The sequence below is a fragment of the Pongo abelii genome, chromosome 11 (assembly GCF_028885655.2).
Source record: "Pongo abelii isolate AG06213 chromosome 11, NHGRI_mPonAbe1-v2.0_pri, whole genome shotgun sequence".
Taxonomy (NCBI): domain Eukaryota; kingdom Metazoa; phylum Chordata; class Mammalia; order Primates; family Hominidae; genus Pongo; species Pongo abelii.
In genome coordinates this window covers 119,478,504-119,504,565 of record NC_071996.2, presented here as the reverse complement: position 1 = coordinate 119,504,565, position 26,062 = coordinate 119,478,504, and the positions used below count along the sequence as shown (strand labels likewise).

Here is a 26,062-nt window from a genome sequence, read left to right as displayed (position 1 = left end):
TTTTTATAGAAGTCTTTAGAACCATCCATCTCTGCGCAGCTAGGCATCTGTGATGCTGAGAAGGGGTATGGACTTTAAACATTGCTTCCCCTGGCAAAGGGCTTTCATTAATCAAGGGTCAAGGGATAAACATTATTAATGATGTGACAGCATATATGGCTACTCCTTTCCTCCTCCACAACAAAAGGATTCTGGCTTTGTTGGTTCTGTTTCTGTCAGTGCAAGGTCCTTTTGGATTTATACGATACAGAATTGGGTATAAAGGGGGACAGGAAGTTGATGGGCTATGACTAGTGGTGGTGATGGTGTGTGTGTTGGGGGACAGAAGGGGGAGTTAGAGAGAAATGTGTAAGAGCCACTGTGGCATATGAAGGAAATAAATGGAATAGGAAAGGGGGAATGGCAAAATGTCATTTTGGTGATCCGTGTGAGCCATGCCTCCCAGCATTCACACCCTTATGTAGTTCCTTCCCCTTGAATCTGGACAGGCCTCGTGACCTGCTATAACCAGTAAAATGTGTAGGCATTTACAGAACAGTAGGTAGTTCTGGGCTGAAGCCTTTAGAATATCTGGCAGATTTGTCTTTTGCACCCTGGTGAACCCAGATACCATGTATGAAGACTGCCATGTGTGAAAGCCCAACATAGCCACATGAAGGAGCCCTATTATGGACTGAGTGTGTCTCCCCAAAATTCATATGTTGAGATTCTAACCCCCAATGTGATGATATTTGGAGATGAGGCCTTTAGGAGGTGATCAGATTTAGATAAAGTCATGAGGGTGGCCCTCCTGATGGAATTAGTGCTTCTGTGAAAAGAAACAAGAGACCAAGAGACGCTAGAGAGCTCGCTCGCTCTCTCTCTCTCCCTCCCTCCCCATCTCTCCCCACTCACATAAAGAGGTCATGTCAACAGAGTGAGAAGACAGCCACTTGCAACCCAAGAAGAGATCCCTCCAGCCTCTAGAACTGTGAGAAAATTAATTTCTGTCATTTAAGCTACCTAGTCTATGGTGTTATCTGTTATGACAGCCCAAGTCTGTTATGGTAGCCCAAGCAGACTAATACAAGCACTGAGCACCAACAGCCCCAAGAGTAACCTGGATGTCACCCAGCACCAAATTGGCAGCCGTGCAAGTGAGGCTGTCTAGGGAGAAGATCCTCCTTAGGAAGCTATCTCAGCAGAGATAGTAGTCTCCACCAAGCTCTGCACAAATTACAGAACTGTGAGCAAAGGAATTGAATGGCTATTTTGGTGCGGTTTATTTGGTTTTGGTTTTGTTTTGAGACAGGATGTGACTCTGTCACCCAGCTGGAGTGTAGTAGCTCTATCTTAGCTCACTGCAGCCTCACCTCCCAGGCTCAAGCCATCCTTCCACCTCAGCCTCCCAAGGGGCTGGGACCACAGGTGCACACCAAGCTGTTATTTTAAGCCATTGTGTTTTAGGTGTTACAGCAGCAATAGATAACTGAAACAGCAGAGATTTTTTTGAACTATTGCTACAATGTAGACCATGTGTTCCCCTTCAGGTAGTTAATAAAGGCAAATAAAAATTTTATTGTGTAATTATAATTTAAGTTGCTGGAATATGTTTGCATTTGGTATTACCTTGAACGTGAACTATGAGTAATGACTTCGTGACCATTATAAAAAATTAAAATGTACCGGCTTTGTGTTCTGACAGAGAGCTGTTATAACGGTTATATGGGTAACTGAGAAAATAAGTAGAATATTAACAGAGTACAGATATGAAATAAAAGTTTATGTCCCGGCTGGGCTTGGTGGCTCATGCCTGTAATCCCAGCACTTTGGGAGGCTGAGGCGGGTGGATCACCTGAGGTCAGGAGTTTGGGAGCAGCCTGGCCAACATGGTGAAACCCCATCTCTACTAAAAATACAAAAATTAGCCAGGCATGGTGGTGGCGCGTCTGTAATCCCAGCTGCTGGAGAATCACTTGAACCCAGGAAGCGGAGGTTACAGTGAGCAGAGATCGCGCCATTGCACTCCAGCTTGGGCGACAAGAGTGAAACTCCATCTCAAAAAAAAAAAAAGTTTATATCCCAAACAGATGTGAGTAGTGAGATGTCCACTAATATTTTTCAACACTGCACAAATTAAGCTCTGGGTGGCCATTCCAAAATGGCAGAATGAAACTTTCACATCATCTGAAATTAGTTATTTTTAAGATTTAGAATCTTGTTTTATAGAAAATCATGGGTTTTATTCTTCTTGGATGTGAAGTGAAATGAAATGTCTAATGTCAATAGACAAGATGACTTGGAAACACATCAGTGTCACCCTATGGGCCAGACATGGTTTATCCAGCTCAGCGCATTATGGCTGCTGAGCAACTGGAAAATATAGTCATCCTCCTTGATATTCACCATGATGATTAGGCAACTATGAGCCAAAAGAATTGTTCAAATATGGTATTGAACTCTCCAGTTTCTCCTCTGATGGTCTCTGTGGTGTTTGCTGAGAGCAAAAATGAGACGCTTTGGTTCTGTTTGGTTCTGTTTTTCCTTTCTCTGGTCTAGGCTTTTACATACCTCTATAGAACCCCTTTGAAATGATTTTAATTTACAAGCCTATTTCTTCCACTGGATGATGAGCCCAACTAGGATGAAGGCCATGTCAACTTTATCTAGGTATCTCTTGGGTATGATCTCATCATCATCCCACACTCTTCCATGGCACCACAGCCACTTTACCTGTGTCCTAATCATGACTTTTTGGCTTTTCCCATTGGTTTCCCCAACCCCAGAAAAATGGGACAAATGTGGTTGCAAATTTCTAGTGTGGTTTGTGAAAACAGTCCACCTAAATAGAATTGCCCAAAATTAGTGAAGCATGGAAAGAGTCCAGACATAAGGATTCATATTAAAATCATTACATACATATAGGACAGCCATCATGCTCACCCTTTTTCTGCAAACCATAGCATTCAAAGCAATTTTGAAGAGTCTCAAAGACAAAATGAGCAAATGTTAATCAGACTTTATTTTTATTTCCTTTGTCTTCATTTTAATTGTTCATATCTCTGCAAATGCACCATAGAGCACCAAGATTAACACTAAATCTGTTGGGCACTTTTTTTTCTTGTCAAGCTAATAATAGTTATTTAAAAAAAAAAAAAAAAAAGAGAGAGAGTTCCTCTGAAGGTGGAGCTCAGCACCATACATCAGGCAAATGTCCGGGGCTCTCTGGGGGGAGCATGACCAACTCCTCTGGTTTGATTCATCGCAGCAGTTCTTTCAACAGCTTTGTTTTGAGACATGAACAAGAAAAGAGCACCAGCTATTCTTATAAGGACCCAGATTTCCAAATTCTGCTGACCTCTTAGGAGTTGATATTTTGAAATTAGAAGGACACCCTTAGGAGTGATTTTTTTTTTAAGTTCAGAGTCTGTTAATCTGTATTAATCTGGTTTACTCTCCCTACAGGCCAGGAAGACACAAGTTTCTCAGCACAGCAAAGATCATGTCTGTGGTTAAACTCAGAAAGGTCTGAGGGAGTAAAGCTCTTAGTGAGGTTTTGCCAAACAACTGAAGGCTAAATCTGGCTTCTTTGTGCTTAGGGCTACTGATCTCTGTTGGAGGAAGCTTTGGCAGATGCAATTCCTCCCTTCCTGGTCTTTAATCTAGGTTAAATATCACCACCTCGTCCCACCTCCACCACCAGGACAAAGAGTTATGCTACTATTATAAATTGTACTCTCCTGTCCACTATTCCTTTCCAAAAACAAATCACATGACATTACAGAAGCTTAATTGCAAAGTACATGAGGTGCTAATATCTATGTATAGCATATTCAAAGTATATGTAGCTAATATCTATATATAAATTCTCTGTGTAAGATTCAGGCCTAAATAAATAAATGAATAAACGAATGAATAAATAAATAAATAAAACCATATTAGCAGTTTGGGGTTCTGAATGTATTTAAATAATCATTGTGAGGCAAAGATTCTGACTTGCCTACCAAAATAACCATTCTTGCCTATAATCCCAGCACTTTGGGAGGCTGAGGCAGGCAGATCACCTGAGATCAGGAGTTCAAGACCAGCCTGGGCAACATGGTGAAACCCCATCTCTGCTAAAAAAAATACAAAAATTAGCCGGGCATGGTGGCACGCACCTGTAATCCCAGCTACTCGGGAGGCCAAGGCACAAGAATCGCTTGAACCCAGGAGGCGAAGGTTGCAGTGAGCCGAGATAGTGCCACTGCACTCCAGCCTTGGCAACAGAGTGAGACTCCGTCTCTAAAGCAAAACAAAACAAAACAAAAACCAAATAACCATTCTTCCTTTTTCTTGCCAATTAGCGTGAACCCAATATTTAGCTGAGAATATAGCTACCCAGCCAAACAACTACATTTCCAGCCTCTTTTGCTCATGACATCATGTGACTGAGGTCTTGCCAATGAGATATAAGAAGAATTGAGTGGGACTTCTGGGAAGTCTCCTTGAACAGGAAGGGTGTGTGCTTCTCTGCCCTTTCCTCTATTTTATCAGAAACATGGATGTGATGGCTGAAGATGTAATCAGCACTGGGATGTTGGGGATAAGGGTGAGAAGGGTCACATCCTACTAATGGTAGAGAAATAGAAGAAGCCTGGGACCTGGATTACTTCACAGGGTCCCAGGATGGTCTGCCTCCAGACTTCTTCTGCACAAGAAAGAAATACACTTCTATTTTGTTTAAGCCACTGATATTTTAGGGTTTTAATTCTATGCAGCTAAATCTAAATCTAAATGATACACACAAATCTTTACCTTCTGCTACACTGTGGTACTCCAGCTTCCTAAATGTCTCACTCCATCCCTGTCTATTATCTTGGTGGATGTGGTTACCCCTGAGGTTCTTTATTCTCCCTGACACATTTATTCACATACTCCCCTCAGTTCCAGGCACCAGTAACACTTCCAGGCTCCCAAAACGACACACAGCAGAGTTCCGTTGTCCTAGATAAATGGTGATTTTAGGGCAGGGAATCAAAAAGAGTTTGTCCATTGGATGAACTGCTTTGGCACAATTGCTTGTCTGCTCCCTGCCCTCCTGGAACCCTCAAGATGGTAAAACTGATCAGTATGGACTCTGGTTTCCCAGAAGAACTGCGGAGAGTAGGGGGTAATTTAAAGAAAGAATCTGCTGGAATTTTAAGATGATATATAGGCTACTGGGGCCAGAGGAGGGAGTAAGTTGTTGGGAGTTTAGACCGTGGAGGTTTCTACTTCTTGGATGGGGTCCTTGTTGGATAGAGTGCTTGAGATATTGTCGGATTCAAGCAACTCCACAATGCTGTAGGGAGAACAGTCCTCCAGACCCAGCTTGCTGCAGAGCCAGCCACAGAAGCCTTTCTCCATGTCCCGGGCAGCTTGCCACCATGCTTCCCAGGACCACGAGAGCTGGACCACAGCAGCGTAGAGGCCCAGGGAAGAAGCCATGGCCATTATGAGCACTGGATAGAAGAGAATGAGGCAAGGGCAATACGAGATCTTGTGCCAGAAGGTCCTTTCCTCATTATACACGAGGAAGATGTTGTACCAGGTGATAGTGCCGTAGTAGAAAGAGACAACAAAAGAGAGGATGAAAACCACAGGCAGGCAGATCAGCGTCCAGAGGACCACATGGGGCCCACGGTCAGCTCCCATCTGGCAGGCCATTCTTCCTTCAGGCGTCGTTTCCCTTGATGACTCTTTAGGCTTGGTCAGTTCCTGCAGCTCTTTCTCTGTCAATGTGACATGGATGTCCACCATCTGACCCTTTTTCTTCCCTCGTGTGATGGTCCCAGTTAAGGTGACATAGCGGCTGTCCAGAGGCAGGTTCCACATATCTGCAGGGTACAAAGGAGGTGAGAGTCAAGATCAGAAGAGTGGGCATTGCATCTCCATGTCGCACCCTCCCAGGCTGGGCATGAGGACACGAGTAGCCTTTTTTACAGCATCTGGCACAGTCCTGAGTCAGTGATTCAATGGCAGACTGAGTGGGTCTCCCTCGGGAGGGCAACCACTGGTGTTATTGCTTCCACATGAACTCTCACTCCTTGTGCCTGGGCCCTGATAAAATTGTGAGGTAGGTTAAACTTGTTTTTCATGTACTCTCTCCGCTTTTTGGGGCCTCAATCTTGGCACAACCTCTGTGGCATGGAGGAGTGTGAGGAACTTTGATACAGACATGATGTAAATGATGATCCTATTTCCAGGTAACAAGTGCTGTGAAGATACTGGACTGATGGACGGCCACCCCCTTCCCTTCTCACGCCTAGTTCTGTGCTTTCTGAGAGGGGGTCCCTCATATGCCTGATCCAGCCCTCACATCCAGGGGCTGCACGCATACCCACATGCATCCCACATATACCATACACATACACCCTCTCACATACTACACACACACACACACGCCACCTCTCAATCACATACCACATACACACACTACACTATCCCATACACACACTGCACACCACACACCGTGCACATCACACATACCACATACACACCACATACACACACCACATATACCAAACACCATACATAACACATACACCACACACATGCCACACAACCTCCCCACACATACCACATACAACACATACACATACCATATACACACCACATACCCATACATACCACACATACACACAACATACACACATAACACACCACACACACATATACACATCACACACACTACACATACACACACCATACATGCACACAAATGCTGCCCCCCACACATTCCACATATATACACTACACATACCCACCCACATGCCATATGCACACACCACATATATACACATTCTACACACACACCACATACCCATACATACCACACCACACATACCACACACATACACACACCACACACATACCGCACACACATACATACACCATATACTCCCCCATACCATACCACCCACACCTATCCACACACACACCACACATTACACACACACACACCATAAAACACACACAGCCCACACACCCCCATATACACCACACCCATACCGCACACCACGCACCACACATACACACACACACACGATGCACCCACACAGAACCAAACAGCCATCTGCTGGCCACCCTGGAAGTCTGGGTGGGGATGGGAAAATACAGGCTTTAGGTAGGCATGGACCTTGGGCCCTGTGGCCTCCTTGCCCCACAACTGAGAGATAAGATGAAGCCACCTAAAGAGCAGGGCCCTGGATAGTGGCAGGGACTCTGCTTACCCAGAGAAAAGGAATGTGCAGTCCCCCAAGCCCCGTCTTTTCACAGTCTTCATCACAGTAAACACCACCACCATCTACCCTCCCTGTCATTCCAGTCAATCACCCAGGAGTCATTATTGATTCCTCTCTTTCCCTCACTCCCTGAGTCTGATCAATCAGCAAGTTCAGATTGCATCCTGAATCCAGCTTCTCTTCTCCAGCTTTCTCCTGCTATCACTCGAACTTCTCCATTAGTGCTACTGAGGCTGCAGGGACACAATAGTCTCCCATCAGCATCCAGTCTTAACCTTTATAATTCATTCTTTACAGAGAAGCCAGAGTATCCTTTACAAATATAAACAAGATGATGTCTCTTTGCTTAAAAGTCCTCCATTGACTTCCTCTTGCACTTGGAACAAATATCAAACTCTTTACCGAGACCTGCAAGGGCCACCATGATCCAGCCCCTGCCTACCTTCCTGTCCTCCTCTCACCATCCTCCCTCTTATCCCCTACACTCCCTACACTGAAATAACTCCTTTCCATAAATGAGCCAAAGCTGCTCTCGCCTCAGGGGCTCTGCCCTTGCTGTTCTGCCTCCTCCAAAAACTCTGCCCTAGAACTTTTCATGGTGGCTCCTTCATGTCATTTGGATCAATTCAAATGTCACCTCCTCAGAGAAGCCTTTTGCAACCATGCAGTCTCTCCCCCACCACCTTCCACCCTCCACCAGTACTCATCTTCCCATCAGCGTGGTTTTGTCATCTTTGGAACTCATACTACTACCTGAAAGTATCTTTCATTTGTTGACTTGTTCACTATCTGTCTTTCCCTGAAGGTCAACTGAAGGAGAGCAGAGAAATTGCTTATCTTGTTCACTGTGAGCACATGTCTTAGAGATCTATCCATCTACACAAATAGATCTGCCTCATCTCTCTACGGCTGCACAATAATAATAATTATTATTATTTTTTCGAGATGTTGTCTTGCTCTGTCACCCAGGCTGGAGTGCAGTGGCAGGATTTCGGCTTGCTGCAACCTCTGCATTCTACAAACACACATTCTCCACCTCCCAGGTTAAAGCGATTCTTGTGCCTCAGCCTTCGAAGTAGCTGGGACCTCAGGCATGCCCCAGCACACCCAGCTAATTTTTGTATTTTTAGTAGAGATGGGGTTTCACCATGTTGGCCAGTCTCAAACTCCTGTCGTTGGTCTCAAAGTCCTGACCCCATGTGATCTGCCTGCCTTGGCCTCCCAAAGTGCTGGGATTATAGGTGTGAGCCACCGTGCCCAGCCTCCACAATAATTCTTAATACAAACACATCATGGTTGCATTAGCTGCAACAAACGTTCTTATATATGCCTCCTTATACAAGGATAACATGGGCATAAGTTTCATGGAGTAGATACTGAGAATTTCTGGGCCATGAGGTATGCATGTTTTGAACTGTGAATTTTACTAAATATTTAATAAATGTTGACCAGTTTCCTCCACAAAGTGGTTGAAACAGCTTCCACTTTCACTAAGGTGCATGAAGTATATCCATTTGCTCATATTGAGGTAATCATATTTTACCCAATTTTTGGCAAGCCTACATGTGAAGGAATACTATATCTCATTGTTGTTCATAATTTGCCGTATGATTTTCTTCTGACAAATTTTCTCATAATTTTCTTTATTCATATGAAAGTCAACAATTATTGTTTATTTTACATACATTAAGTAGTTAGTATAGTCTGCTTGTGTTACCAATTTTTGTGTATAAATCAGCCTCTTCCATTTCATTAGGAATTCTGAAAGGGTGGAGATTTCTGTATCATCTAGAAAAAAATGTAATAGGTGCTCAGTAAATACTGACCATTTGTTGAATGAAGACTGTAATATTGCACCAGGCTCAGTGGCTCATGCCTATAATCCCAGCACTTTGGGAGGCTGAAGCAGGTGGATCACTTGAGGCCAGGAGTTCGAGACCAACCTGGACAACATGGTGAAACCCAGTCTCTACTAAAAATACAAAAACTAGCCCGGCATGGTGGCACATGCCTGTAGTCCCAGCTACTCAGGAGGCTGAGGCAGGAGAATCGCTTGAACCCAGAAGGTGGAAGTTGCAGTGAGGCAACATCACGCCACTGCACTCCAGCCTAGGTGACAGAGCAAGACTCTGTCTCAAAATAAATAAATAAAAGGTGGTAATATTGCAAGAAGAAATGTATCATCAAGAAGAAATAGGTCAGTGAGCATATGCCTGTCTGTTCTGGAAGATGCCCTTTTGGTTTCCTTCCCATGGCTTTAAACAAGTGGGCTAGAGAGACTTACCATCATCCACAGGATAGTCTAGGAAATCATCTCCCTCCTCCTCTTTAGGCTGATCTCCACCTTCTGATTCCCCGGGCTCCTCATCTGTTTTCTCATTGTCTGAGCGGTAGATGATGATGGATTCTGGGCGTGACTCTTTCCTCTTCTTTTTCCTGCGCCCCATTGTGGATTCCCCATCCAGCGCCAGGGCAGCAGCCACAGCCTTCCTGAGAGAGCCATGGTGGGGGCTTGGAAGCTGGACCTGGCCTTCTACTGCTGTTGGTTCTTCCATCCCAGACCTGATATCTACCTATGTCTTATAAAGAGTTGGACTTGTTTGAGCAAACTCACAGTTCACACATCACAGAACTTCTTCCTAGATGGGGCTATGCAAAGATGTCCCAAGGATGCATTCCACCTGAAAGATAGGAAAGCAAAGCCATCAACAGGAAGCAAATGGGGTGAGATGGACATGAATGTGGGAAAGGATCCTCAACTTGGCAGAAGCCTTCCTCTCCCTTTACTTCTTGCAATACTTTATTTTGGGAGTGCAATCTAAATCTCTTATAATAGAGAGTGAATAAACTTTCGCTACAGTAATATTTTTGTCATTTATACAAACACATAATATTTGGCAAAACCCATGTGAAGGAATACTATATCTCATTGTTGTCATAATTTGCATTTTCCTTATTCATATGAAAGTCAACAATTATTGTTTCTTTATTTTATATACATAAGTAGTTAGCATAGTCTGCTTGTGTTACTGATTTTTGTGTATAAATCAGCCTCTAGTTGGAGCATGCAGAGTATAAGGAAGTTGGGTGAGGAAGCCTTACCAGTAGATGAGAGTTAAGAACCACAGGTAGGCTGGGCACAGTGGCTCACGCCTGTAATCCCAGCACTTTGAGAGGCCGAGGCGGGTGGATCACCTGAGGTCAGGAGTTCGAGACCAGCCTGGCCAATATGGTGAAACCCCATCTCTACTAAAAATACAAAAATTAGTTGGGCGTAGTGGTGAGTGCCTGTAATCCCAGCTACTTGGGAGGCTGAGGCAGGAAAATCGCTTGAGCCTGGTGTGGGGGTGGGAGCGGCAGAGGTTGCAGTGAGCCGAGATTGTGCCACTGCGCTCCAGCCTGGGTGACGGAGTGAGACTCTGTCAAAAAAAAGAACCATAGGTGGCTGGGACCAGTACTCCAGACTTCTGGCTATTGAATCATACATTAAAACTATACTCAAATGGATAAATACAACATTAAGCAAGCCACTCAAATGGTACAACCTCACCAACCATGTCTACCTTGCTATTCTGTAAAGGAAATCTGTCTCCTGGCTTCTTGTCAGCCCACAATCTCAAAAAGTTACTGGGATTTGTCCTATCACATGCTGGAAGAGCGGTGGAGAAGCTTCACTTTCACCCTTAAAATAACATTGTTTCTCCACTTTCTGTTCTGGATAGTGCAGGTCTGTATATCTGTCCTTCATTTTTTTTTCCTGGTAACTTATTTGTTAAAGAAAGCGGGTCATTTATCTTGCAGATTCTCATAGCCCGGGTTTTGCTGACTGCATTCCCACAGTGTATTCCTCTGAACTCTGTGTTATGAGTTGATAGCTAATAGAAAGTCTTGATCAATTTCACATTGAAATTTTTTTGGTTGATGGTTTGTTTTGTTTGGCAAGACAATTTTAGAGGTGGTGTTTGTACTTCCATTAGAAGTCCCCTAATGTCTGGTTGACTCTTTTTGTGAAGTTAGCCCATTAATGGCCATTGACTATACACATTAAATCATTGGGGGTTACAAAATGATATTCCATTTCTCTGACTTCTTCATTTATTAGCTAGAATACTCTCATGCACTTTTAACATACCCAGTTTTAATCCTAGTGAAAGAGGCAAATGGTCCTGCTGTTATGCAATATTATTGGCATTTATACTGTGAAAAATAACTTATGAACTATAGTGGCACCTGCTATGGATATAAAAAGTTTCCAAGCTATTTACCAAAAAATTCCCCACTTTTCAAATAACTGTGCATATTATTCAGAATCGCAAGCTTCTACTCACAACCCTGCTGCCCCACACTCCTCGAGGCTGTACACTCTTCAGCAACTCCAGGTTACTGGCTGTTACTTTTGTTCCCAACTCCAAAATCCCTCACTGTATTTCAGTGCTCTCTGAGCCTTTCCTTTATTGCCACATGTACACCATTTGCCATCCCTTTATTCCCAATAATAAAGCTTCTTCTCCTCCCATGTGTATTCAAATGTTCCCAATGTCTAGTGTTCTGGCCCAGTGGATGGGAGTGGGGCAGTGGAGAGAAGAAAGAAGCAAAAATTCCACTAGGCTCTAGAATTCCACTAGGCTCCATTCATTTTGAAGCAAATTTATATATCTTTGGTAATTACCATGTGACAGGAAGGACTGTATATCATATCTCTTAAAATGCCAGAATACATATTTTTTTCTTGTTTCAATGTTTCTAAAATTCAGGTGAATTTTAAGCCCAATGGAATGGCTTTTTCTCCCCCTCCAGGCAGGGGAGCTCTCCTCTGCTGCCCTCTCACCCAGTATTTCCTCTGGCCTCTGTTGATTTTCTTTGTCTTTCCATTGGATTGGCAGGTGTTGGATCTAAATTAACTTTATAACTGGGCACTTAACCCAATGCCTGGACTAAATCAGGCACCCAGCGACACAGTTGGGAATCTTAGTGGTAGGATCCACAGGATGAAATGGGCAGGTTTCACTATGTCCCCACTGCCTGACTTTGTCTGGGGGGTGTACTAGGGGCAGAATGAGCGCCATTATCTTTAAATTCTTATCTATGGGGCTTTCTGGACCAGGAGATTCATTTGGCTGAGGTGTCTAAAAGTACAAAGATGTATACAGGAAGAAGCAGGGGAGAGAGCCCTCCCAAGGTAAATAACTCCAGAGGACAATTAATCCAACCATTAGAATGCTGAGCAGGCCTTGGGCATTAATGAGCTTGACCAGGGCTCTTCTACCAAAGTGGCCTCTACACAGAGGACAGCGGACCTCTACCCAGAGGAAACTGAATGTGGAGGCTGAACGCAATCCACCCCCAGGTGAAGATTTTCAGGTTTTGTTGTATACACACACACACACACACACACACACACACACACGCACTTCTTTTTATTATTACGTTAAGTTCCAGGATATACATATATATGTATATCTATATATGTACTTATACATATGTGTATATATATATACAAATGTGTATATACATACATTTCTAATTCTACTCTCTAAGTATCTATGTTTAATACAAAAATGTTTTCCCTGGTCCAAGTCCTCTTATACACTGACACTCAGAAAGCTGCATCATGGTAATTCTATGGTAGGAATGACCTCTGAACAAACCACTTTGTACTTACTTGAAGGTGCAATGATCACAGCTTGGGAGGCCACCCTAATCCACCATGTTTTCCTACTTAGATCATCTGTTTTTCTCTGTAGTTTTCTGAGGCAGCTTGTGAAGGGCCTTCCTTGGCCCTTCTATACAGTATGAATTTTCAAACTAGGGGTTGAGACCCCGAGGAGATTAAAGGACCAGAGCTTCAGAGCTGGGAGAAGGTTTATGTTCTGTACTCCTTACTCCTTCTTTGAAGATGTGCCCAGATGTTCAGAAGGGAGACAGAAATGTTAAAGAGTACATGTGAGAAGGCAAGTTGCAAACCTCATACTTCTTGTTCCCTTTTCCTCTCTCTTTGTTGAGGGGGTGGTGCTCTAGGAAGATGTGGCAGGGCAAAGTGAACACATGCATGGAGATGATGACCCTTATTAATGGGCCTTATAAACATTAAAAAGTGGCCGGGTGCGGTGGCTCATGCCTGTAATCCCAGCACTTTGGGAGATCAAGGCGGACAAATCACTCAAAAAAAAATTAATTTAATTTAAAAAAAAAAACATGAAAAGGTATAGTGTTCGACACTCTTGATTTGGTTGTGCACAATGGGAGAGGCCAATGTTAGATAACAGGAAGAGCTTCCTGAGCCCAGGGACAGACTAGTACAGAAAATAGTAGCTAAGAGAAGCTCTGGAGTCTCTTGGGGATATAAAAGATAAACATGATCATCTTGTTGGCTGATGGAGGAGAGGGACAATCCTATCAGAGGCAAAAAGAGAGATGACTTTTGAACTTCCCATTAAAACCTTAGATAAGAAATATGAAATGTAAAGGGTGAGCTCCTGGCTATTCACCTTAGGGGGCTATTTTTTGCCTCAGGCTCAGCTCATTTTAGAAAGGTGCCCAGCCAATGTCTACTCACAGTAGTCACAGGACAGAGACACTGTCCTTGATTTACCTTGAAACATGATTTCCTCATCTCCCTACAGTTAGAACACTATCCTTTGAGACTACAAAACATTCCCACAAACTTAGGAAAAGATGGGTTGTTTTGTAGTCATGGCAAAAAGTAGACAGTAGAACCAGTTTTAAACCTGTTCAATTGATCAACAAAAATCTCCCTCAGTGTCTTAGTCCATTTGGGCTGCCATAAGAAAATACCATAGACTAGGTAGCTTATAAACAACAAGAATTTATTTTGTACAGTTCTGGGAGCAAAAAATCCAAGATCAAGGTTAGGGGTTTGGTAGGACTCACTTTCTGGTTCATAGATGGTGACTTCTCACTGTGTTTTCACGTGGCTGAAGGAGCTGACTAGCTCTCTGGGTCTCTTTTTTTTTTTTTTTTGAGATGGAGTCTCACTCTGTCTCATAGGCTGGAGTGCAGTGGTGCAATCTCGGCTCACTCACTGCAACCTCTGCCTCCTGAGTTCAAGCAATCCTCCTGCCTCAGCCTCCCAATTAGCTGGGACTACAGGCACATGTCACCACGCCCAGCTAATTTTTGTATTTTTAGTAGAGATGGGGTTTCACCATATTGGCCAGGCTGGTCTCAAACTCATGATCCGCCCGCCTTGGCCTTCCAAAGTGCTGGGATTACAAGTGCGAGCCACTGAGCCCAGCCTCTGGGTCTCTTTTATGGGGGCACTAATCCTATTCCTGAGGACTCCACCCTCATGACATAAAGCCTCACCTAATGCCATCACTTTGGGGACTAAAATTTCAACATATGGATTTGGGGGGAACACAAACCATGCCATAACACTCAGCAAAGATGTTTTTGGAAATTAACCCATCCAGTCAGTCTTTTGTTTCTGAAAGTCAATCAGGTGAGTGGCTCTGTCCCTGTTTGGCTGACTTTCACACTAGTGTGAGTTGACTTTTGGCCAATCAGGGTCTGGCATGCTGATGTTGGCTTTCAAAAATGTATTCACTTAGGCAGTTGTTGATTGAACATGTTTAAAACTAGTTCTGGTGGCTACTTGTTATCATGGCTACCGTAAAAACAGTGTTTTCCTAAATTTGGGGATCCTTTTTACTGTTAGTTTCCTGCAAGTCTGGAATATATCAGATGTCTCAGTACAAGAATATGAATTATCTGTTGCCATGTAACAAGTTACCCAAGAAGTAAAGGTTTAAAACAATAAAAAAGTTATTATCTCACACAATTATGTGTGTCAATAAACTGGGAGTGCCTTAGCTGGGTGGTGAGTAGTCTTCTCTACCTGCTTCCTGCCTATAGAATTTGGAGGTCCAAAAGCGTTTTTTTGTTTTTATGGTTTCTGAACCTTTTAGTGTTCTGTGAATAGAATTTTCTCAAAAATTCTGTGGGATTCCTATAAATAGTTTCTCTGAGTCAGAAATGTGAGAGTGGCTTAGCTGGTTTTGTTTCAAGATCTGTAAAGATGTCAGGGCTGCAGTCATCTGAAGGCTTGAATGAGGTTAGATCTGCTTCCAAGATGGTTCACTCACATAATGCTCACTCAGTTTCTCTCCACATGGGCCTCTCCATGGGCCATCTGAGTGTCCTTACAACAGTGGCTGGCCTTCCCCAGCATGAGTGGTCTGAAAACAGGTATTTTCTTTGACCACCCCAATTTGACTCTTGATCCCCACCTCTTCCTCATCCTTGATTTCCTCCTTCTCCAATAGCTCCAACTTCCTTCTACTGGCTCTTTCCCCTTTGCCTTCAAACTCAGAGTTCCTTATCTAGAAAAAAATAACTTTACCTTGCCACTTTACTCTCTCTGATATCTCATTTTTCTCCAACCAAGCTTTTCTATCAAATAGTTTATAGCCACTCATAACCAGTTCATCCTGCAATCTTCTGCCCTTTCTCCCCACTCCCAACCTCTGTACACACACAGACACACACACACACACACACGCACGCACGCATGCGCGCAAGTCACTTGCAAAGTTGAGAAATAGGCCAGGAAATTAGCATTTATCAAGCCTTATGTGTCAGGCTGTAAGGTAAACTCTTTATAGATGTTTTCTTATTTGCATCTCTCAACAAGCTTGACAGGTAGGTCCTATGTTCCTCACTTGACCTATTAGGTTCAATGCGTTAAATACAGCAGTGAGAGAACTTGGGTTTAATTCTATACTTGCATAACTCTAAAGTCCAGGATTTCCCCACCAAGATTTAGAAGAAGTCAAGGCCAGGTGTGGTGGCTCATGCCCGTAATCCCAGCATTTTGGGAGGGCAAGATGGGCGGATCACTTGAGGTCAGGAATTCAAGACCAGCCTGGCCAACATGGTGAAACCCTGTCTCTACTAAAAATACAAGTAGCTGGGTGTGGTAGTGCACGCCTGTAATCCCAGCTACTCAGGAGGCTGAGGCAGGAGAATCGCTTGAACCTGGGAGGTGGAGGTTGCAGTGAGCTGAGATCGTGCCGCTGCACTCCAGTCTGGGCGAGAGAGTGAGACTCTGTCTCAAAAATAAAATAAGTAAAATAAAATAAAATGAAAGTAATGAAAATGAAAAATAGAAGTAGTCAAGTGGTAGTAGCTGCAGTGAACAGCTGATGGTTTTTGGTTTTTTGGTTTTGTTGTTTGCTGTCCAAAACCCTATTTCTCCTTCATTTGATGACAGATCCACTCATTTTGGTGAGGAACAGTCTTGAAAGTCCCTGATGTGATCACAGTGACCACTTCACCATTCTTATTCTCCTTGTCACACCAGAGCTGTTGATTCCACTAATTTCCAAATCTTTCTTGAACCTTCCCTCACCTCCTTTAACTTTCTACTCTCATTCTCTTTTACCTCTCAAACCTTCCTTCTGTTTCTTTTGCTCCCTTATCTGCCTTCTCCAACCCATAATTGCCAGTGTTTTCTAGGCCCGATTCTTAATTTGTTGTCCTCTATTCTCAACCACACACTGTGTTCCTCTTGTTAAAATATACAGCCTTCCTGCACACAGCTGCGGGACCACTTCTATGCCAAGAACACCCAAATGTAGATCTCAATATTGTATCTCCAATAGCCTGGCAAATATTTTCTAATTGAATTATTTAGCAAAGCATGTTCAAACCAAACTCATCTTTATTTACAGCAGAGAACCTCTCAGTGTTACCAAGAAAAAAGGAGAAGGGGGAAAGGAAAGGAGAAAGGGATAAAGAAGGAAACTCCACAACATTTATGGAATTTACCAATTGTGTAATTTGGTAGGTTCTGTGTTGATTATACAGTACATGCATTATCTCACTTAATTACACATTCAAAAAATATTTACGTATTCATTTATTTTTAGAGATGGGGTCTTTCTACGTTGCCCAGGCTTGACTTGAACTCCTAGGCTCAAGCAATCCTCCCACCTCAGCCTCCCGAGTAGCTGGGACTACAGCCATGTGCAACTGTGCCCAGCTTCAGTAAATATTTATTAAGCAACACTATGTGCTAGATATTGCACAGTTGTTCTAGGTACAACAATTTTTGTTTGTTTGTTTGTTTGTTTTTTTGAGACGGAGTCTTGCTTTGTCGCCCAGGCTGGAGTGTAGTGGCGTGATCTCGGCTCACTGCAAGCTCCACCTCTTGGGTTCACACCATTCTCCTGCCTCAGCCTCCTGAGTAGCTGGGACTACAGGCGCCCGCCACCATGCCTGGCTAATTTTTTGTATTTCTTTTTTAGTAGAGATGGGGTTTCACCATGTTAGCCAGGATGGTCTTGCTCTCCTGACCTTGTGATCCGCCCGCCTTGGCCTCCCAAAGTGCTGGGATTACAGGCGTGGGCCACTGCACCCGGCCTGTTTTTTTTTTTTGAGACAGAGTCTTGCTTGGTCACCCAGGCTGGAGTGCAGTTGTGCAATGTCAGCTCGCTGCAACCTCAGCCTCCAGGTTCAAGCGATTTTCGTGCCTCAGCCTCCTGAGTAGCTGGGACCACAGGCGTGCACCACCATGCTCAATTAATTTTTGTACTTATAGTACAGACAGGGTTTCACCATGTTGGCCAGGCTAGTCTCCAACTCCTGACCTCAAGTGATCCATCTGCCTCGGCCTCCCAAAGTGCTGGGATTACAGGTGTGAGCCACCATGCCTGCCTAGGTACAACAATTTTATGAAGCAAGTATTATTTTGCAGAAGAGGACACTTGGACTTAATAATAGTAACAACAGAAACTTATTGGATGTTTATTGTGTGCCAAGTGCTGCTCTAAGTACTTTACAATAATCATATTGTTCAATATTCACGGCAAACCAATGAAGTATGTACTTTTATTATTCCCATTTAGAGGAGAAATTTGCTCAAGCTTACATAGCTAGTAAGTGGTGGGGCTGGAATTGACACCCAGGTTTGCTAATTTCAAAGCCCATGTTATTTTCATTGTGCCATACTATCCGCCAACATTTATGCAAAGATCTATAAACTTCTAGAATGTTCTTTGATGAACCCCTTTCCTATATTAAGGACATATTTCCATATACCTAATCATAATTAGTCTCTAAGTCCTGCTAGTCATTCCTATGAAATCTTTTTGTTAATTTGTTCATTTGAATTTCTACTACCACCATATGCCAGAATACAGCCTTCATACTACTTCCTCTAAACTGGAAGACATTCTAAAATGGAAGACATTCCTCTACGATTTTTTACCATATTAATGGTGATTAATAAACAAAACAAAACAAAACAATATTTTTATTTTGTCTTGCCATTACTGACTAAAATATATCTGAAGGCCTGTCTGGTGTTTGAGGCTCTCCATATTTGCACCCCACCCTAGGATTCAGTAGCAATTTTTCCCCTTCCCTTTCCCACAACATGACTACTCAACATATCTGCTTATGTTGGTTTCTTCATCTTTGTCACGCTTCTCCACTTCTTTCAAGCCTGGCTCAAGACAGACTCATTCGCTCACGTCCCCTTCTGTGACTACCCCAGCCCGCATATCCTCTCCTCCCATCCTTGCAGGTGTATGGTTAGAATTCAATGAATGGCCCAGTATAAAATGCCTAATATGTGACTGACACTTCATAAATATTAGTTTCTATCCCCTTTCTTTTGCCTCCTTCTATTTGTAATTTAATAGCATTTGCCATCTGAACCATACACTTAATACTTAATTATGCAGCATTTCATATCATTGTATAGATTATAGATGGCATCATGAGTTTTCATTCATTTTTCTAGGTAGATAACAAAGTTCTAGAGATTAAGAACTGTCTTATTCTTCTTCTTAACCACCAATGGGAAAACCCCAGGGCTGGACATGTAGTACAAAGTCAGTATGTACTTGTTGATTTCATAGGACAGAGAACAGAAAATATCTTACCAGAAATATGACATAAACAACTGTTAAGAAAGAAGGCTTAATTCTCTTCCCCATTTTTGTATACTTTATTATGCTGTAAGTATTTGATCTGAGAAGCAGGTTCTAAACATTTCTCCTTCCTTTTAGATTTCACAAGAGAGAGGTTAAAAGAAAATTTTATCCAATTTCCAAGGCTTTAATCAATAGACTTGAGAGAAGAGAGAGGACTTTGTTCTTTTCTCTGGCAGTTAAGCTGTGCCCATCTTCCACTTCCACTTCCAGTCTAAAGATTATTAACAGGCTGGTCACGGTGGCTCATGCCTGTAATTCCAGCACTTAGGGAGGCCGAGGCAGGTGGATCACTTGAGATCAGGAGTTTGAGACCAGCTTGGCCAACATGGTGAAACCCCCTCTACTAAAAATACAAAAATTAGCCAGGCATGGTGGCACACACCTGTAATCCCAGCTACTCCAGAGGCTGAGGTAGGAGAATCGCTTGAACCCGGGAGGCAGAGGTTGCAGTGAGCCAAGATCACACCACTGCACCCCAGCCTGGGCAACAGAGCGAGACTCTGTCTCAAAAAAAAAAAAGATTATAAATGTGATATTACAGAGTGTTAGCTTCAATCAACCATTAGCTCTGTACTCTTGGTCATTGTAGGGGGGAAAACAGGTTTTTAAGAACATGCTCATACTCTGGAACTCATGCTCAGAATAACTGCTTTTAAGCCACTCTTGAAAAAAATTATCCAGATAATTCTTTTTTTGTTTTTGTTTTTGTTTTTTTTTTTTTTTGAGATGGAGTTCACTCTTGTTGCCTTGGCTGGAGTGCAATGGTGTGATCTCAGCTCACCACCACCTCTGCCTCCTGGGTTTAAGCGATTCTCCTGCCTCAGCCTTCTGAGAAGCTGGAATTACAGGCATGCACCACCATGCCCAGTTAATTTTGTATTTTCAGTAGAGACGGGGTTTCTCCATGTTGGTCAGGCTGGTCTCGAACTCCCAACCTCAGGTGATCCACTCGCCTTGGCCTCCCAAAGTGCTGGGATTACAGGCATGAGCCACTGCTCCCGGCCCAGATAATTCTTAAATTCATCCACCCAACTTTCCCATCTCCACTGCTTCCCCTCTGGTCTAGGAGGCCACTGTCTCTTAACTGTGGTTCTAAAAAAAATGCTCCTATCTTCCAGCTTCCACTCTTGCTGCCTTCCAATCAATTCCTCACTCAGCAGTAAGAAACATCTTTTACTTAATTTTTCTAATTTTTTGAGACAGTCTCACTCTGTCACCCAGGCTGGACTGCAGTGGCACGATCTCAGCTTCCTGCAACCCCCACCTCCCCCACCTGATTCTCCTGCCTCAGTCTCCCCAGTAGATGGGATTACAGGCGTGTGCCACCACACCCAGCTAATTTTTGTATTTTTAGTAGAGATGAGGTTTCACCTCCCAAAGTGCTGGGATTCCAGGCATGAGCCATGGCACCCAGCCAGAAACATCTTTTCAAAACATAAAGAAAATCAGATCGCCAGGCGTGGCAGCGCGCACCTGTCGTCCCAGCTTCTCGGAAGGCTGAGGCAGGAGAATTGTTTGAACCTGGGAAGCAGAGGCTGCAGTGAGCCGAGATCTCTGCCACTGCACTCCAGCCTGGGATACAGAGCCAGACCCCATGTCAAATAAATAAATAAATAAATAAAAATAAAAATAAAAAAGAAAATCAGGCTGTTTTCTGCTTAAAATCCTCCTGTAACTTCCTACTGTTATACATGTGGAAGTCCATGTGGCCTAAGGACCTCCCCATCCTGCCACCCCATCTGTACCACCATAGTAGGTGTACTATGCTCCAATCACACTGGCTGTGTATTTCTTCCTCAAGAGCACCAAATGCTTCCAAATGCTTGAGGTCTTCTTAAGTGCTGTCTATCTTGCTGCTCTGCCGCTCCACCCCTGCCTCTTTGTGTGCTCGTTTTTGTTTTTTTGAGTCCTTGTTCAAATGTCTCCTCCTCTGAGCCCTTCTTGACACCCGAACTAAAAACTTGACTCTCTGCTCTGCCTCTCATTATTCTTTATCACAACAGCTTGTTTCCTGTGTAAGACTTACCAACATTTGTCATTATTTATTTTTCTTTTACTTATTTATTGCATAGCTCTTCTACTAGACTCTAAGCCCTATGAAGTGATACCATAGAAGTAGGCCAACAAATAGATGCTCAATAAATCTTTTTAAGTGACTGGGTGAAGTGGTAGCAACTCAGGAGTAGCTTATTTTTGTGAAAGCCTGAGACTAAGGAGAAATTTAATAAAAAGACATCAATAAGCTCCTTTATATGCCTCATTATGGCACAATTGCTAGGTAGTTTTGCTTCAAGGTAGGGGCAGGACCAGATGCTTCACTGACATTCTCTCAGCACTGAGATTCTGGGAGTCTAAATGTTGAGAATCCCACAAGCCCCTGTCAGTCTGAGCTAGCAGCTGCTTTGCAGAGGGGAGAAAATAAAGTTACCAGGCAGATGGGGTGGGGGAGGGGTGGGAAGCTGAAGGCAGTCATTGCTAATGGGGTATGACAGAGCTGTGGGGAGAGGTTCGGGGGTGTGGGAGGACCTTGGCCACAGGAATGCCTTTTTCCCCAGGATAAAGAGGGCAGTGACGCAGAGCACAGGGAAGAGCAGCATTTGATTCAACCAAAGGAGTGGTCAATGCAGCATGGCGTGGTTGCCTTGGGAAGAGATGCCTCAACCAGAGGCAGAACTAAAATCTGAAAACAAAGAGCTTCCAAGCAGCAGATCTATTGCTCTGCTTCCACGCCTTTTGGCCTGGAACTTAGTGGATTAGTGGACTTTCAAACCCTGACAGAGGTCAGAGGCAGAGGCAAAGAGATCATGCCTCCTAATTTTAAACAAAAGATTGCTTGAAGAGACCCCAAAACTCTCTTAATCACAGGTTCTGCCTGGATCATGAAAAATCGCCTTCTGACTGTTCATCCTGCAACTTCCTTGCAGCTGAGGAATGGCACCTTGTCATCCTCAGTGGGCATAACCGGCTTGCAGCCCCCAGTCCCTGTTTCACTGGAAGACATCAGAATCCCACTCTCAGTCTACTCAGCAGCCACACGGAAGCTGCAGCACAGCCAGCTTCCCACTGACCCACCCTGGCACACCTCTAAGAATCTATAGGTCCAGACCAGGGCATAAATCATGTTAAGTTATATCTTCAATAAAGTTATCATTTAAAAGAATTTAAAGTGTCCCCACCCACAAGAAAGAAAGTCTGGACTTCTCTTGAATAAGATACCCCTCAGAACTGAATCAATATTTGTTTTCCTTAAAAAAAAAAATACTTTGTCATTGGGATCAAACCAAGAGGAGTTATATTTTTCTGCAACAATACTTTGAGCTTTCCTGTTTGAATTTACTTTGTTTTAAAGGAGGTGATGGCGTTGTAATTTTAAAAATTTGGTCCTAACTACAGAATTGACTTAAGTAGTAGAGTTAAGTGATTCCTGGATAAACTATCTAGCAAATGGTAACCAGGAGATTTATTCCTTCCTTTAATGAGTGTAGATTTGAATCTGTCAGCAACAAAGATAGAGGAAGAAGTGTTTCTAAAAAGAGATCAGAGAAGGACAAGAGGATGGAGCAACAGGGAAGTGTAGCTGTCCAACAAGAACTGCAGCCTCGCTGGTGGGTGGGACCTGGTGGAGGAAGTGATGTCTGATTCCTCTGTCAACCAGACCCATTTCCAATTGGCTTTGTGAATCCTAGGTGGTAGGTCCAACAAAAGGATGATGGCATTTATTTGCCTTTATATTATTTTAATACCTGTCCGGGAAAAATGCAACACTCTGCCAACAGCCTTAGAAATAGCATCCCATCTGGATTGTTAAGACCACAGCAACCGGCACATTCGACCAAGTTCTTAGGGTGAAGTCTCAGTAGGCCAGTCCAGGTATAATCTCACTCTGGTGGGTTGAGAGCGGGAAGCAAGATGAAAAATAAGGAGCAGATCTGAATAATAAATCACTGTTACTGGGCACCATAACACAGACGAGAAATTTTCCCCATCCTCAGCGGGCTCACCCTCCTGCACAAGGAATGAACTACAGGACATGATCTCAAACACCTACAGATGCATCTTGCAGGAAGTGTGCACCCTTCAATGAAAGATCCTCTTCTGGACTTGCTATGCAGCTCAGCTGAAATGGATCAGGTCTCAAACCTGGTAAAGATGATCTTTCCCCTTGATTCTTGGGTGGGGAGTGGGAGGTGAGACGGAGGTGGGCCTGAGTTTATTTTTTAAATCGTTTATTCTCTTGGTTCTGTGGAAAACTGCAACCGCATCTCCTCTTCCCCTTCACTCTCTTTCCCGGGTTCCCTCCCGAAGGGTGAAAGGATCTGAAAGCCGCATTTCTCCCCCTCAGCTAAGCCTGCCCTTTCTCCCCTTCCCAGGCAGCGGCACACAGCACCTGGAGCCCCAGCATCGCCGACGTCTGACCCCGGCAGGCGGGCGCAGCGAGGGCGCCGAGCAGCAGCCTTTCTTTTTCCAGCTGCACTGGAGATTTAATTTTAATTAATCGTGAGAGCTTCAGCCCTGAGGATTGAATTTTTGAAATAGAGCACACCCTGCTTGTTTCTTTCTTTTCTTTTTCTTTTTTTTTTTTGCATTTCCCTTCCACCCTCCCCAATGGCATCGAAATTTAAAGAAACGAACGAGCAGTCTCACCCACACCTGCCCAGGGACCGACGCTGGCGGAGGTTGCGGACAGCCGGCGGGGAGCGGTTCTGCTCCGGGAGGATGCGGCTTTGCCGCGGCCGGCGGGCGGGGCCGGGCCGGGGAGGGTGCGGGGTCCTGGTGGTCACGTGGGCTCGAGCACCGCCCTGCCCGCCCGCCCGCCTCGAATGTCCCTGAGAACCAGAAGGGCCAGCGCTCAGCTGCTCTGGCACCTAGCTGCAGGGATGGCTTCCTGGGCTAAGGGCAGGAGCTACCTGGCGCCTGGTTTGCTGCAGGGCCAAGTGGCCATCGTCACCGGCGGGGCCACGGGCATCGGAAAAGCCATCGTGAAGGAGCTTCTGGAGCTGGGTACGTAAGCGGGCCGCTGGTGCAGAGACGTGGCTGTGGTGACCTGGGGTAACCTGGAGTCGGGAGCCAGGAGCTCTCGGCGGGGCTGAGGGAGTGTGGAGCTGCAGAGCAAAGAGGGGGCAGGTGTGGGCGAAATTACGACCACCAGGGAGACAGAAGAGAGCAGCTCTTCCTAAGGAATTGTGGAGTCACTCGTTAAAAACTGAAGAGACCACTCAGGCCAAAGAGACTGTGCCCCAGGTAGGCAGTAAGAAGAGCAGTGAAACATGCTGTGCAATTAGTTTTATATTCAGATTTAAAATTAATCCATTCTATATGCTTAAAGTGAGTGATTAGGAAACGTGGGAAGACTTCATTTAACTGGAAAAAGTTGTAAACATAATAAGAGTCTCTCATAGTATCTTCTCACATCTCTTAACCGCAGCAAGGAAATATGCTGAATATTTACCTTAACTTGGGTGAAGGAAGGCCTTTGTAAACACATAAGTGAGGGAATAAACCACAAAGGGGAACATAAATCAATCTACCTGTATGAAAGTGTAAATCCTCATTGAATTAAAAAAAATATAAAGTTTAAAGGCATATGAAGAAAAATATTTGCAACATAAGATAAATTGTTTGTTGGTTTTGAGATAGGGTCTCACTCTGTTGCCCACGCTGGTCTTGAACACCTGGTTTCAAGGGATCCTCCTGCCTTGCCTCTGAGTCCGAAAGTTTTGGGATTACAGGCTGAGCCACTAGATTCGGCCAACAGCCTTATACATAAAGAGCTCTTACAAATAAAGAAAAAATCCAACACACTGATAGAAAAATTAGACTAATGGTGTGGACTAAGTGTTCCAAAAGAAGAACTACAGACAGGCAAGAAGCATATGAAAAAATAATCAACTTTATTGGTAATAAAATATAAAACAGTAAGATTTAATTTTTCTAACAAAATTTTGAAATGTTGGGAAAAATTGAAGTGTTGATGCAGGAATGAGAAGGCAGGAATGTAAATTATTACAAACTTTCTGGAGGGAAATTTGGAAAAAAAGATCCAAAAACCTTCACAATGTTTATGCTCTATGACAGTAATTCCTTTTTCAGGAATTTAAGGAAACAGAGTCAAGCAAAGATTTTCATGCAAGGATGTAGTCTTGAGTAGTGAAAAAATGGAAATTACCTAAAAATCCAATATAAGGGAAATAGTTAAATCAATAACAATGAAATATAATGCTTCCATTTAAATATGTTGCTATTGGTCCTGGCGCAGTGGTTCACGCCTGTAATTCCAGCACTTTGAGAGGCCAAAGCGGGCAGATAACCTGAGGTCAGGAGTTCGAGACCAGCCTGGCCAACATGGTGAAACTCTATTTCTACTAAAAAATACAAACCAGGCATGGTGGCGCACACCTGTAGTCCCAGCTACTTGGGAGGTTGGGGCACAAGAATTGCTTGAACCTGGGAGGCAGAGGTTGCAATGAGCTGATGTCAAGCCACTGCACGCCAGCCTGGGCAACAAAGCAAGATTCCATCTCAATAAATAAATAAATACCTTGCTATTGAAGACTTACTTGGAGAAATGCATACCATATTATTGGGAAAGGTAGAATTCTAAACCCAATAGCATTCCAATTTTACTTTTTTTTTTTGAGATGGAGTTTCTGCTCTTGTTGCCCAGGCTGGACTGCAATGGCACCATCTCGGCTCACTGCAACCTCCGCCTCCTGGGTTCAAGCGATTCTCCTGCCTCAGCCTCCCGAGTAATTGGGATTACAGGCACGCACTACCTCGCCAGGCTAATTTTGTATTTTTAGTAGAGATGGGGTTTCTATATGTTGGCCAGGCTGGTCTCAAACTCCTGACCTCAGGTGA

General features: G+C 43.8%; 2 protein-coding genes across 8 annotated transcripts in view; one reads left to right on the top strand and one right to left on the bottom strand.

Annotated features, from left to right (window-relative positions):
• Nucleotides 1–2,978: 2,978 nt before the first annotated feature.
• TMEM169 (transmembrane protein 169) lies at nucleotides 2,979–23,961 on the bottom strand. Of its 7 annotated transcripts, none has more exons than XM_009238073.4 (4): nucleotides 23,849–23,952; nucleotides 22,948–23,087; nucleotides 9,529–9,925; nucleotides 2,979–5,837 (listed from the first exon to the last, which is right to left on the bottom strand). In XM_009238073.4, the coding sequence occupies exons 3-4, from the start codon at nucleotides 9,797–9,799 to the stop codon at nucleotides 5,215–5,217; spliced, it is 894 nt and encodes a 297-aa protein (XP_009236348.1). In that variant the 5' UTR covers nucleotides 9,800–9,925; nucleotides 22,948–23,087; nucleotides 23,849–23,952; the 3' UTR covers nucleotides 2,979–5,214. The 7 variants fall into 7 exon arrangements, with proteins under 7 accessions (XP_009236348.1, XP_054405787.1, XP_054405785.1 ...); XM_054549812.2 differs by having other exon boundaries at nucleotides 23,855–23,931; XM_054549810.2 differs by having other exon boundaries at nucleotides 23,253–23,916.
• Nucleotides 23,962–24,029: 68 nt separating this feature from the next.
• PECR (peroxisomal trans-2-enoyl-CoA reductase) overlaps nucleotides 24,030–26,062 on the top strand; it is a 43,498-nt gene continuing 41,465 nt past the window's right edge. The window contains 1 exon segment of the mRNA NM_001133827.2: nucleotides 24,030–24,205. Coding sequence (NP_001127299.1) covers nucleotides 24,082–24,205 — 124 coding nt within the window. The 5' untranslated portion in view covers nucleotides 24,030–24,081.

Bases quoted from the DNA above. Each gene is read 5' to 3' on its own strand.
- TMEM169 (XM_002812825.6), bottom strand. From the start codon at position 9,799: ATGGAAGAACCAACAGCAGTAGAAGGCCAGGTCCAGCTTCCAAGCCCC. The intron at 5,838-9,528 runs GTAAGTCTCTCT...TGTACCCTGCAG, and splicing joins AGACTATCCTGTGGATGATG to ATATGTGGAACCTGCCTCTG.